At 36.9% G+C, this 13,022-nt stretch overlaps 1 protein-coding gene across 2 annotated transcripts in view; it reads right to left on the minus strand.

Moving 5' to 3' along the window:
* Positions 1-13,022, minus strand: part of PIK3C2A (phosphatidylinositol-4-phosphate 3-kinase catalytic subunit type 2 alpha) — a 195,768-nt gene that overhangs the window by 40,158 nt on the left and 142,588 nt on the right. For both annotated transcript variants that reach the window (XM_058688378.1, XM_058688379.1), the window contains 4 exons: positions 5,478-5,621; positions 3,899-3,947; positions 3,608-3,818; positions 907-1,029 (listed from right to left, as the gene is read on the minus strand). In XM_058688378.1, the coding sequence (XP_058544361.1) occupies positions 907-1,029; positions 3,608-3,818; positions 3,899-3,947; positions 5,478-5,621 (527 nt within the window). The remainder of the gene's footprint in view (positions 1-906; positions 1,030-3,607; positions 3,819-3,898; positions 3,948-5,477; positions 5,622-13,022) is intronic.

The raw sequence follows: 13,022 nt of genomic DNA on the forward strand, positions 1-13,022 counted from the left end.
GCATTATACAGAATCTTAAAACAAATTTCATTAAAATTTCAAGTATGTAACATCTCTCAAAAATTTCTTAGTGCCTCTACTCAAGTCTTGGCTAGTGTCAATTTCTAGGAAAAATAATAGTCATTTTTATTTCCTTTAGGAGAAACTAGATGAATGTTTATGAGTATTTCAGATTTGGATATACGTGTGCCCATATACACACAAGCTGACATATATGTTTACCTTATTTGTTGTTGTTAAGTCTGAAAGTCTCACTTTCAGTGGTCACTGAAAGTCTCACTGAAAGTGGTCACCGAGTAGCCATAAGATGATAAGTGTTGGAAAAAAAAAGACACTTTTACCCATATGTAATTTTGTATTTGGTTGTTTTCAGAGATGCATTATTTTTGTAATTTAAAAAATTAAAAAAAAAAGAAAAATAGGAAACCACCTCATAAATGCAGAATGAAAAGTAAAAGCTCTGCTATTATCTATCTGCCTAAATAATGATTCCTGTTTTAAAAATATTAACAGTGCAAAATATATTGTATATGGATTTAATTTTTTAAGCTGTTAACCAAGAACTAGGTTTCATATATACAGTATTATAGAATACTAAACTAAGCAATGTTATACAAACCATCTTTCTAAAATTACACATAAATTTATAGTTTTAACTTAACAAAAGTCTAAGAATTAATGGCATGTTTCTGCAATTTAACAATATGTAGTTTTTTAAATAATATTTCAGATTTTTAAATGAGAATTTGGCTTTTCTATAGAATAATATCTAGAAGAGACCTTAAGATGTAAGAATTTAATGGATTTTAATGGAAATTGTAAAAAAAAATGAAACCCTAGGATGCATACATGGAAAAAAGTAAAGACAGCATACTGAAAGCATAAAAAGCCAAAAATTTCACTTACAGTTCATCCCATTTAATAAGATAGAAGAAATTCTTATACGTGCCAACCTTCTTTGATTGAATAGGTTTAAAAAGATCCTTTCCGTTGTGAGATAGGGAACATATCAAGTAGTATTTTTCATAACTAAGAAAAGAAACATTTAATTTGATTGTTATTTTATAATCCAAATGCATAACATTAGCCATTCTTCTCTAAAAGTGACCATTATATGAAATTATTTGTTCACCAGTCATTTGAATTTTTGGAAAACATATGAAATTTAACTATTGCAAATTCTACAAAAACAGAGAAGTAGTATAGAAAAGGGAATACGGAAGGCAACATATACCTCCAGGTGCTAGTCTTAGGGGTCATTATACAGAACTTAGCACCATTTTGTGCTCAATTACTAGCTTTAGAAATGGATAATTATTCATTTCTAAGTAAATTCTTAGAAGAAAAAATATAAACATTATCTTCCCTAGGTGATATTTTCCTTTGCTAAGCCACTGAAATTTAGTTAGTTAAGCATATTAATGGGGCTTGGGCCTGACTTGCACTGAGCCAGTCTTTCCAATCTATTAGGAAGCTTCCATCCATGGAATACATGCTATTGTATTCTCATTAGACAGTAAGGATTTAGCCCCTAATTGCCACAAATACAGAGCTGGTTAGATACAGTCAGGCAATCTTGCAGAATAGGAGCCTTAGGTTCTACTAGATTCTAACTTACTGCTAGGCTTACACATTAACCACTTTGTTCATATATGCAATCTATTAATCATTTAAAATATATTTCAAATTCTAAATCTCATTGGTTCACAAAAGACCCCTAGCTGTCTCTCTTTTCTTCAGCATTTTACTTTCTTTCCATCTTATCACTGCAGTTTTCTGTATTGTCTTCTACTGAGTATTTGTCCTTCTCATTAGTATCCCAAAATTTATTTGTGTGTATATGAGTCTGTATGGAGGATGTGGAAGGTATTATCCCTGTAACATTTTAAAGAATAAAATACCTTCACATAGCAGTAGTACCCATTTAAAGACAAGTTCCTAAAAGGCAGAGATATTTTGTTGCCTTGTTTACTGCTGAATCCCTAGTACGAAGAACACTGCCCAAGATGGTGCTCAGTAAATATTTATTGAATGAGTTAATAGATTGTTTTCAAGTAGTTATATATTACGTTAATCTAAAACTCAATTTAAGCAGAATTTATGTTTGGTATCTCTTCACTAGGCTTTACCTTACTTTATAGCATTGTTACTATGAAACTTTCATTAAAAATTTGAATTCAGGGGCGCCTGGGTGGTCAGTCGGTTAAATGTCGAACTCTTGATCTCAGCTCAGGTCATGATCTCATGGTTTGTGAGATCAAGCCCCACATTGAGCTTTGTGCTGACAGTGTGGAGCCTGTTTGGGATATTCTCTCTCTCTCTCTCTCTCTCTCTCTCTCTCTCTCTCTCTCTCTCTCTCCCCCCCTCCCCTGCTCATGCAAGTGCGCATGCTCTCTCTCTCTCTCTCTCTCTCTCTCTCTCTCTCTCAAAACAAATAGATAGTGCTAACAGCTCTATCTCTATCTCTGTGTCTCCTTCTATCTCTGCCCCTCCCCTACCCGTGCTCTGTCTCTCTCAAAAATAAATAGAATGTTGGGGTGCCTGGGTGGCTCAGTTGGTTGGGCGGCCGACTTCAGCTCAGGTCATGATCTTGCAGTTCGTGAGTTCGAGCCCTGCATCGGGCTCTGTGCTGACAGCTCAGAGCCTGGAGCCTGCTTCGGATTCTGTGTCTCCCTCTCTTTCTGCTCTTCCCCCACTCGTGCTCTATCTCTCTCAAAAATAAACATGAAAAATTTTAAGTAAATAAATAAATAAATAGAATGTTAAAAAATTAAAAATTAAAATAAAATTCAATAGAGGGGCACCTAGGTGGCTCAGTTGGTTAAGCATCTGACTCTCAATTTCAGGACAGGTTATGATCTCATAGTCTGAGTTCAAGCCCTGCGTCCAGCTCTGTGTTGACAACACAGAGCCTGCCTAGGATTCACTTTCTCTCTCTCAAAATAAATCAACAAACGTTTTAAAAAATTTCAATAGAAGAAATATGCCCTTGTAGACTCCAAAGCCTAGCAATCAGTAAACAGTAAACTACTAAAGAGAAAAAAGTACACAAAAGCCTAGTGTCATCACACTATTTCAAATAACCCTGATTCTAAAGGAAAGGCTGAAAAACAGCAGTCATAAATGGACTCATTTGTTAATTAGCATTTACCTTTGTAAGTTTAAACATCTATTTTCCTGCCTTCTTTGATGTAGTAGGAGGGATATTTTTTACCGAAACAGTTTCAAATAGCTCTGTAATTTTTTTTTTTTAATGTTTGTTTATTTTGAGAGAGAGAAAGAGTGTAAGAGAGAGTGAGTAGGGAGGGGTAGAGAGAGAGAAAGAGAATCCCAAGCAGGCTGCACCCTGTCAGTGCACAGCCCTATGCAGGGCTTGATCCCACGAATCTTGAGATCATGACCTGAGCTAAAATCAAGAATCCGATGCTTAACCAACTGAGCCACCCAGGCACCCCTTCTCTGTAATTTTTATGAAAACCACAAAGGTATGTGGTAATTCTTGTATCATCAATTTAAGTATCAACAGAACAGGGGATGCTGACATTTTACAAGATTAGAACAGTTTCTGGGTTAAGCTGTATATATTTTGTTTTAAACAGTTACTTACTTTGATACCCAATTACTTGAAATTCCATGAGCAGCAAAAATTGTAAACTGGAGCTGTTCTGTTGTTGTCCATGCTTCCTTAACGTTCCTATTACTTTGGGCACAGTCTGCAGGACTCCTACCAGAATTTGCATGGAGTCTGAGAAGATCATAAATTGCTGCAGTTAACTGGTCCATGCTTACTTGAACAGGATTTTCAGGATTCAGTGATCCTAGATTTAAAGAAATTGTTAATATAATTCCCCAAAGAAGCAAAAATTATTGCTAAAATTTAAAGAACTTAAAGACATACCCCTAGATGAACTCTTACTAGGGTCTCCTTCTCCAGACAGTGAAGTCACCTGCATACATACATACAAATTAGTTGGAAAATTGCCCATGATATAATATAGAATGTTTACCTTTAATTTCAATACAATTTAATTAAATGCTTGATCAGGAAACCTCCCAAAAGGTTCTGCAGAATAAAACAAAACAAAAATGTAAAAAGAAAGTGAAACCCCAAACCAAATAACGAAATGATTACTATCAAGAAAATCAGAATAACTGAAAATTAGTGCAAAATATAGAAACTCAACAAAATCTGCCTCATTAAACCAGTTTAGTAATTAAGATTTGAAACCCAAAAGCAATAAATACACTAATGATACTTTATATTCTATTAGTTGCTTTACTATTAGTATGATAAGAATATCCCTAAAGAAACTACAACTCTATTTATTACCATTTATGGTCTCAAAAAAGCTCTTACAATTATTTAAATTGAGCTCTCCTCCTACTCCCCGCTCCCTTATCCAGCAAATGACTATGATGAATAGAAACCTCAGATAACATTAGGACCATGGTATAGTGGATCATTTCCAAGTTATTTCATATATATATATTTTTTTTTAAACAAGCACATAATAAGAAAGAAAGGTAAAAGAAACCCAAATTTCTACATATCATATATATAAGCTCTCTGTGAGCCTAGAGTATCTCTTAGATACCAGTTGAGGGGCATACCATCAATATAACGTTTCCTTCCTTTAAATTTATTGTGTCTTGGGGCGCCTGGGTGGCTAAGTCAGTTGAGCGTCCGACCCTGGCTCAGGTCATGATCTCGTGGTCTGTGAGTTCAAGCCCCGCGTCAGGCTCTGTGCTGACAGCTTAGAGCCTGGAGCCTGCTTCGGATTCTGTGTCTCCCCCTCTCTCTCTGCCCCTCCCCCGCTCATGCTCTGTCTCTCTCTCTCTGTCAAAAATAAACATTAAAAAAAAATTTTTTTTTAATTTATTGTGTCTTGTGATCCACCTTCTCTAATCCTACCATCAGAGCTATGAACAACCCTATGAACAGAGTTAATTAAATCTTCATGAAAATACCATAGGAAGAGCTTTCACAGTATGCTATCAAGAAAGGGCTCCTAACCTGGTTGCTTCTGAGGCATTAAGTCACTCTTAGTGAGGCTTCTTGGAATTTTCAACAGGAAAGAGATATGGCCCAATGCAGACCTTACCCCATGGACATGCATGGACATCTCCATCCAGAAGGACAAATACTAACCATTACCACCCAGGTTCTGGAGCTCAGTATCTATCTTGAAACTTCCAACCAACTTATTTATGCCACAGTTCCTCCTCTACACGTAAAAGTTTCACAGTTTGGCATCTATGTATTCAATATTAATGCTGACAAAGCTCTTCTGAGGGAGACGATCTCCTCTTAGGAATTCCCAACTTTACTAAGTGACCAAATCTACTCAAAAGTAAAAGCCAAGGTTGAAACAATAACATTTTGTCTAACAGAAGCAAAAATCTCCCAGTTTAAATGATACTCACTTAAGTACATACTTACATGTAACAAAATGCTAATATACTAAAAAAATACTCACATCAGCACTTTTACTCCTTGGAAGATTGACTGCTCTCTTTAGCTTCTTTACTGATTCTGTAATGGCAAGAGTCTCTACACCATCTAAAGCACTACAGATTTTTCTTACAGCTTTAATTACTTGATCTACTGCTCGGTGCTGGTTCTTTAAAAATAAAAAGTAAAATAAACATAAGTATGTGGAATTTAAAGGATCAGTTTCAGAGATGAAGTCAGAAACCAGACATTTTAGATGTGCTTAATAAACAGATATCCTTTACTCTTTTGTGATGAAAAACAAACAAAATACCTTTTCACTGACCTATTTTATTTTGAATAAGAAAACTTGGGTCTGATTTTCATTTTGCCTGACACAATTATTCAGATGCAAATGCCATTAATTTCATACTTAGAATAACTAATAAATCATTAACAAATTACTAAGTCATTAAAAAAAACTGGAGTTATTTTTTATTCTTACTTGGGAGTAAGTTCCACATTAAAAACACCAATCCTTCTCTCCCTCCTGCCAAAAAATTTGGTATCAAAAACCAAGTTCTTCAGAGATTGGCTGCATATTAATAACATTAGGCAGCAGTTAGTAGACATGAGTCAACTTTTAAGCAGGATTTGCATCTATACAACCATTACTTTTTAAGTTTTATTGGATGAAAAAACTTTCTTGAGGACAATCCCTCTGTAGTATTTAATCATACTTGATTTCACCACAATTCAAAAGTATACATGTACAAATATATTATAAAATCATTTACCTGATGAGAATGATTTAAAAATCTCTCTCCATTCCTCCATCATTTTAAAATAATGTTTATCTCATTAAGAAACACTCTTACATAAAGAATTCATCAAACATGTATGCCAAACTTACATGCCAAGTACTGTTAAAATGGGCTGAAATTTAGTACTGTACCATCCCTTAACAATTTAAATTTTTCCACCTTTGAGGCTTGGCAACCAGAAACTGAATGTTCCCTGTACCTTTATGCTTCAATGAAACCACCTCATTTGCTCAAACATCCAATTACCCCTGCAGTCCTCAGGACCCAACAATCTGTTTTCTAGCTCCCCATTTTTGCTTACTTATATTTCTGCTTACTTTTACTCCTACACCTTCATGCAAAAACCTTTCCAGTGTTGAGGCTCAGGTCATTCTCCTATACTATTCTCCATCATTTTTTATGTGCCAGTTACCAATTTATTGTCAATTAGTTCCAAATCAATCCCCTTCTTTGCTCTACTTTGTGATACTGGAACTAGACCTATATTTTTCCTTTGCCAGCCGACAAAATGTTAGGTTTGGTCAACAGAGGGCACCTAAGGGACACTCAGGCAATAGCAGCATGAAGACACTTCTCATCAGGGTTCCAGGCCTCCTCTTTTTTTTTTTTTTTTTTTTAAAACTTCAGCACAGGGGGCGCCTGGGTGGCTCAGTCGGTTAAGCGTCCGACTTCGGCTCAGGTCACAATCTCACGTTCCATGAGTTTGAGCCCCGCGTCGGGCTCTGGGCTGATGGCTCAGATCCTGGAGCCTGCTTCCGGTTCTGTGTCTCCCTCTCTCTCTGCCCCTCCCCCGTTCATGCTCTGTCTCTCTCTGTCTCAAAATAAATAAATGTTAAAAAAAAATTTTTTTAAATAATAAAAATAATAATAATAAAAAAAAAAACTTCAGCACAGGATCCCAGTGGTCCTCAAAGACCAGTTCCAGCTATACCCTCAGGCCATGGTCTCCCAATCTGACAACTGTAGCAAGTCTCTTTGCTATAGGCATCCTCTGTGCTCCTGTGATAGCCAAACCCTTTTAGAAGAGGCTGGAATTCAGCCTGGGCGGGGGGTGGGGAGGGTTCTACCATAAGTCCTACAATTCCTTCACTATCCATTGTTCCTCAACCTAGAGGTGATAGCTGCGTTTTTATATCCTATTTCTGGACCCCTTATAGCATGGTTGGCAAGCTTTTTAAAAAGGCCAGAGAATAAAATGTTTTAGGCTTTGTGGGCCACACAGTCTCTGTCACAATTCAACTCTGCTATTATGGCATGAAAAGAGATACAGGTAAATACATAAATGAGTATGGTTGTGTTCCAATAAAACTTCATTTACAAAAATTGGAAATAGGCCAGATTTTGTATGCAAGCCATAAAATGCCAAATCCTGCCTTAGAATCCTCTTTTGCCCTTTGTAGTAATTAACCACCTTTTACTAATTAACAATTCTTTAAATTTTCCTGTTCAAATTACTACTGTATTTTCTGTCCCCTGACTTGACCCCTGATGGCCTGATCTGCCTTGTAATTGGACATGTGGTCATTTCCTCCACTGCATGCCATATTTTTGCTCTAGATATTCACCTGACTTTCTACTCTATATCCTATAATAAGCCTCAGTTACATAAATGTCCACGTGGAAAATTCACAGCATCTTCAACCCCAAAACTGTACCCTATGAGAATCTTAACCACAATATTATAGTCTGATCACAATCTCCTTTGCCTCCAGTCCCCACACATTCATTTCAACTAAACTCATTCTTTGAGGTCAGAGCCTTCTCTTCTCTGCTTCTTCTACGAGGCAGCTGAGCATTTTCAAAGAAAATTCAACATCCCCAATTTCAGCAGGAAACTGCACACCCACTTAACATTCCTTTTACTTGTTCTTGGTCAGTTCTCTTTCTCATTTTTCTTTATTGCTCCTGTAACTTCATTTTAGTAAAATAAATTAACACCTTATCTCTAGAAAATTAAAGCCAGGAGAAATCAAAACTTCCGCAACTTCCTGATTTTTCCTAAAACCTAAATTAAAACATATATCCACACAAAGACTTATATGGGGGGGGGGGGGGGTTACAGCAGCATTATTCATAACAACTAAAAACTGCAAACTGTCCAAAATGTCCATTATTTGGTGACCAGATAAACAAAATATGATATATCCATACAATGTAAGTATTCAGCAATAAAAAAAGGAACTATGGATTCGAATTACAACTTATATACTACAACATGGATAGAGCTTAAAAACGGTATGGTATGTGGGGGAAAAAAATCAGGTATTACATAGGGTATGATTCCATTTACATGAAATTTCCATTAAGGGGAAATCTACCGAGACAGGTACTAGATCAGGTGTTATTCGGGGGTTGGGCTGGGAATGAGGAATGACTGAAAAGTAGTATATGGAAACCTTTGGTAGTGACGAAAATGGTCCAAAGAACTGGATTGTGGGGATAATTATACAACTCCATGCATTTATTAAAAGGAATCCTTGAATTATATATATTCAATGGGTATACTTTATGGTATATAAATTATACAATAAAGCTGTAAAAAAATTATGGGGAATATATGACAGTCACTATTTTTTTTAGTCATTATTTTGCATAAGATGGTCCTAAAGACATCTGCGATAAGACATTTATTAGAATACAGACCTTAACGAATTGAAGGTTAAGTCATGCAAATATCTGGGGGAAGAGCATTAAAAGTAAAGAGAACAAAAAAGCACAAGGATCCCAGCTGGGGAGCATACCTATAGATCCACCAGAACAAAGAAGGAAAGTGTTAGGAAGCCAGATCAGAGAGGTAGTGGGGTCAGAATACATAGGGCCCTGAAGACACAATTAGGGATCTGAATTTTACTGAGATGGCAAAGAGGATTTTGAAAAAGGGGATAGATAACATAATTTAGCATCTTTTAAGAGTTTATGAATTTTATTAGTCTTTTCAAAGAGCCATCTTTTGTCTTTTTCTCTTTTACATATGCTATCTGTGCTTATTATTTTTCTTAAAAAACCTTTTTGTTTTGTAATAATTTTATATTTACAGAAAAGTTGCAAAAACAGTACAGATAGTTCCTCTAAGATAGTTAGAAAGTTCCTTTAAGAACATTAAAGGAAACTGGGTTAAGTAACGTAACCATGTTATATTTGACAAAACTAAGACATTAATACTGGTACATTACTATTAACTGAACTGTACTTTAGTCAGACTGAACCAGTTTTTCCATTAATATTCATTTCCTCTTCCAGGATACAATCCAGGATGCCATATTGCACTTAGTGACTTATTTTTTAAAATGTCATTTTGATTCCCTGTGGAAGAAAGACTGCAGAAGGACAAGGGTAGAAGTTGAGAGAGCTGTAAGGAACTACAGTTGACCTGAGAACAACACAGGACTGAACTGCTTGGGTCCATTTATACGTGAATTTTTCACAGCACAAGTGCTATAAATGTATTTTCTCCTCCTTATGATTTTAACTTTTATTTAAAAAAAAAAATTTTTTTTTTTTAGGGGCGCCTGGGTGGCGCAGTCGGTTAAGTGTCCGACTTCAGCCAGGTCACGATCTCGCGGTCCGTGAGTTCGAGCCCCGCGTCAGGCTCTGGGCTGACGGCTCGGAGCCTGGAGCCTGTTTCCGATTCTGTGTCTCCCTCTCTCTCTGCCCCTCCCCCGTTCATGCTCTGTCTCTCTCTGTCCCAAAAATAAATTAAAAATGTTGAAAAAAAAAAAAAAATTAAAAAAAAAAAAAAAATTTTTTTTAGGGGCGCCTGGGTGGCGCAGTCGGTTAAGCGTCCGACTTCAGCCAGGTCACGATCTCGCGGTCCGTGAGTTCGAAGCCCCGCGTCGGGCTCTGGGCCGATGGCTCGGAGCCTGGAGCCTGTTTCCCATTCTGTGTCTCCCTCTCTCTCTGCCCCTCCCCCGTTCATGCTCTGTCTCTCTCTCTGTCCCAAAAATAAATTAAAAATGTTGGAAAAAAAAAAAAAATTAAAAAAAAAATTTTTTTTTAATGTTTATTTTTGAGAGAGACAGAGCATGAGCAAAGGAAGGGCAGAGAAAGAGGGAGACAGAGAATCCAAAGCAGGCTCCAGGCTCTGAGCTGTCAGCACAGAGCCCGATGCGGGCTTGAACTCCTGAACCGTGAGATCATGGCATGGGCCGAAGTCGGGACACCCGACTGACTAAGCCACCCAGGCGCTCTTTAACATTTCTTTTTCGCTAGCTCACTTTAGTGCAAGAATAAAGTATACATACAATAAAAGTATACATACAATAAAAACAACATACAAAATATGTATTAATAAACTATGTATGTTATCAGCAAGGCTTCCAGCCAAGGGTAGGCTATCAGCAGTTAAATTTTGGGGGAGTCAGAAGTTATAAACAGTGGGTACCTGGCTAGCTCAGTCAGCAGAAGATATGACTCTTGATCTCAAGATTGTGGGTTCAAGCCCAATGTTGGGCCTAGAGCTTACTTAAAGATAGACAGATGTTATATACAGATTTTCGACTGCACAAGAGGTCAGAGCCCCTAACCCCCATGTTGTTCAAGGGTCAACTGTGTCGTAACTATTGTAATTGACTAGAACTGTAGCTTTGGTAGTGATAAAGAGTGGTCACATTCTGAATGTATTTTTAAAATAGAGCTGACAAGAATTAGATAGATTGTGGGATATAAAAGATCTTTTTCTTGAGAAATCAAATACGACTTCAAGGTTTGGCCCTTAGCAAAGAGAAGGATAGAGTTGTTATTTACCAAATAGAGGAAGACTCATAAATAGATATGAAGGGTAATATAAAAAATTCAGTTTCATGTATCTTAAATTTGACATGTTAATGAATTAGACATTCATATAAAAATGTCAGGTAAAATATATTTGAATCTGGAGTTCAGGGAAGAGGTTAGTCTGAATGTATAAATTTCAGCCATCAGTATATGTAGGGTATTTAAAGACATGAGATTAAGCGAGATCACCTGGAATGTGACCACAAGGGAAAAGAAGAGATCCTAGAACTGAGCCCTATGGTATTCTGATGTTTAGAGGTCAGAAAAATAAAGAGACCATAAGCAGAAAGCCACAAGTGAGAGAACAGAGCAAGACACTGGAAGTCAGAGAACCACAAACATGATACACCAAGAGGTCATGAGAGTATTCAAGAGGAAGAAACAGCCACCTCTATTAAACACTATAGAAACACTGAGAAAAATAAAGACCAAGAACTTATTACTGAAACCATGATCATGAAGTCCTGATCTTAGGTGCAGTTTCAGGGAAGTGCTGAGAATGAAAGCCTGATTGGAGTGGGTTCATAAAAGAATGGAAAGAGAGGAAGTGGAAGCAGTAAAAATAGATTAACTTTAAGGAGTTTTGCTGCAAGAAGAAAAGAGAAGTGGAGTGGTTGCTACAGGGGGATGTGGACTTTTTGTTTTAAGATGGAAGATATGCCCAGGGCTGTCCTTAAACTCTTATTTTCTGTACCTGCAGTAATTTTCTTGGGGATCTCCTTATGGCTTCAAAATACCAATTATATTCTTATGATTCCCATGTTTACTACCTCCAGGCTGGGCCTCTTCCATTAAAATCCAGATTTATATCCAACTGCCTACTCAACATTGCTATTAAGGTGACTAACAGTCATCACAAAGCCCAAAATTAAGTTCTACATCTTCCATCCAAATCTGCTCCTCTCACAGTTCTTCCTCTCCCGCCCCTTCCTCCCCCTTCCCACTATCTATGACTAGCAAAACATCTTCCTAATTGATTTGTTTCCATTCTCGCCCCCCTCCCTCACTCTATTCCAGCTAGAAAGACAGATATATCAGGCACACTCCTCCTCCCCTAGACAACCAGATAGCTTCCTCCTCTCCTCCAGTTCTTTACTCAAATTTACCTTCCTAATGAGGTCTCTTCTGAATACAAATGTTGAAATTGCAACATTACCCTCATTTATTTTTCTCTATAGTGCTTACCACCTGATGTAGCATATATTTTGTTAGTTTAATTGTCATCTCATGCAACTAGAGTGTAAACTAAGACTTGGGATTACAGTTTCTTTTGTTCACTACCATAGCCTTAGCACCTACAACAGTGCCTCATGATGAGGAGATATTCTGCAAATATTTACTGAATAAATATGTTTATATGCTGACAAGAATATAATAGTAGCTGGAAATCTGGAAATAGTCATCCTACACTATTTCTTTTCTTACATCTCATTACCTACCAAAATCTTACCAATTTTATCTCCTAAGTATTGTTAATCAGTTCCCTCCTTTTGCCTTCATCACACTAATTATCTTTCACTTGGACTACTATAAAAAACTTTCCTAAATAATCTCCCTAAAACCAATCCCGCCAGAAGTAAATCTAATTTCCACAGTACGGCCAGAGTAATTTCAGCTCAGGACTCAGAAACAAGTCACTCAACCATCCCACCCCTTACCCTCAGCTAAAAAGGGCTAGAGCAGGGGTCAGTAAACCTTTTCTGTAAAATAGCAATTAATAAATAGTTTAGGCTTTGCAGGATATATAGTATGTGTCTCAACTACTCACCTCTAGGATTAGAACACAAATGCAGTTATAGAAAATATATAAACAAATGGGTGTGGCTGTGTTCCAAAAATTATTTATTTACAACAGAAAGTAGACTGGATATGGACCTCTAAGCTAGAGGATAGAGTAAAACTCCTTAACATGGATAAGGTGGTAACTTATGTCCGGGTATCTCCAACATCATCTGCCAACCTTCACTTCACACTCTACCCTGTTACAGAAGTGC

Source organism: Neofelis nebulosa, chromosome 10 (genome assembly GCF_028018385.1).
Source record: "Neofelis nebulosa isolate mNeoNeb1 chromosome 10, mNeoNeb1.pri, whole genome shotgun sequence".
Lineage (NCBI taxonomy): Eukaryota > Metazoa > Chordata > Mammalia > Carnivora > Felidae > Neofelis > Neofelis nebulosa.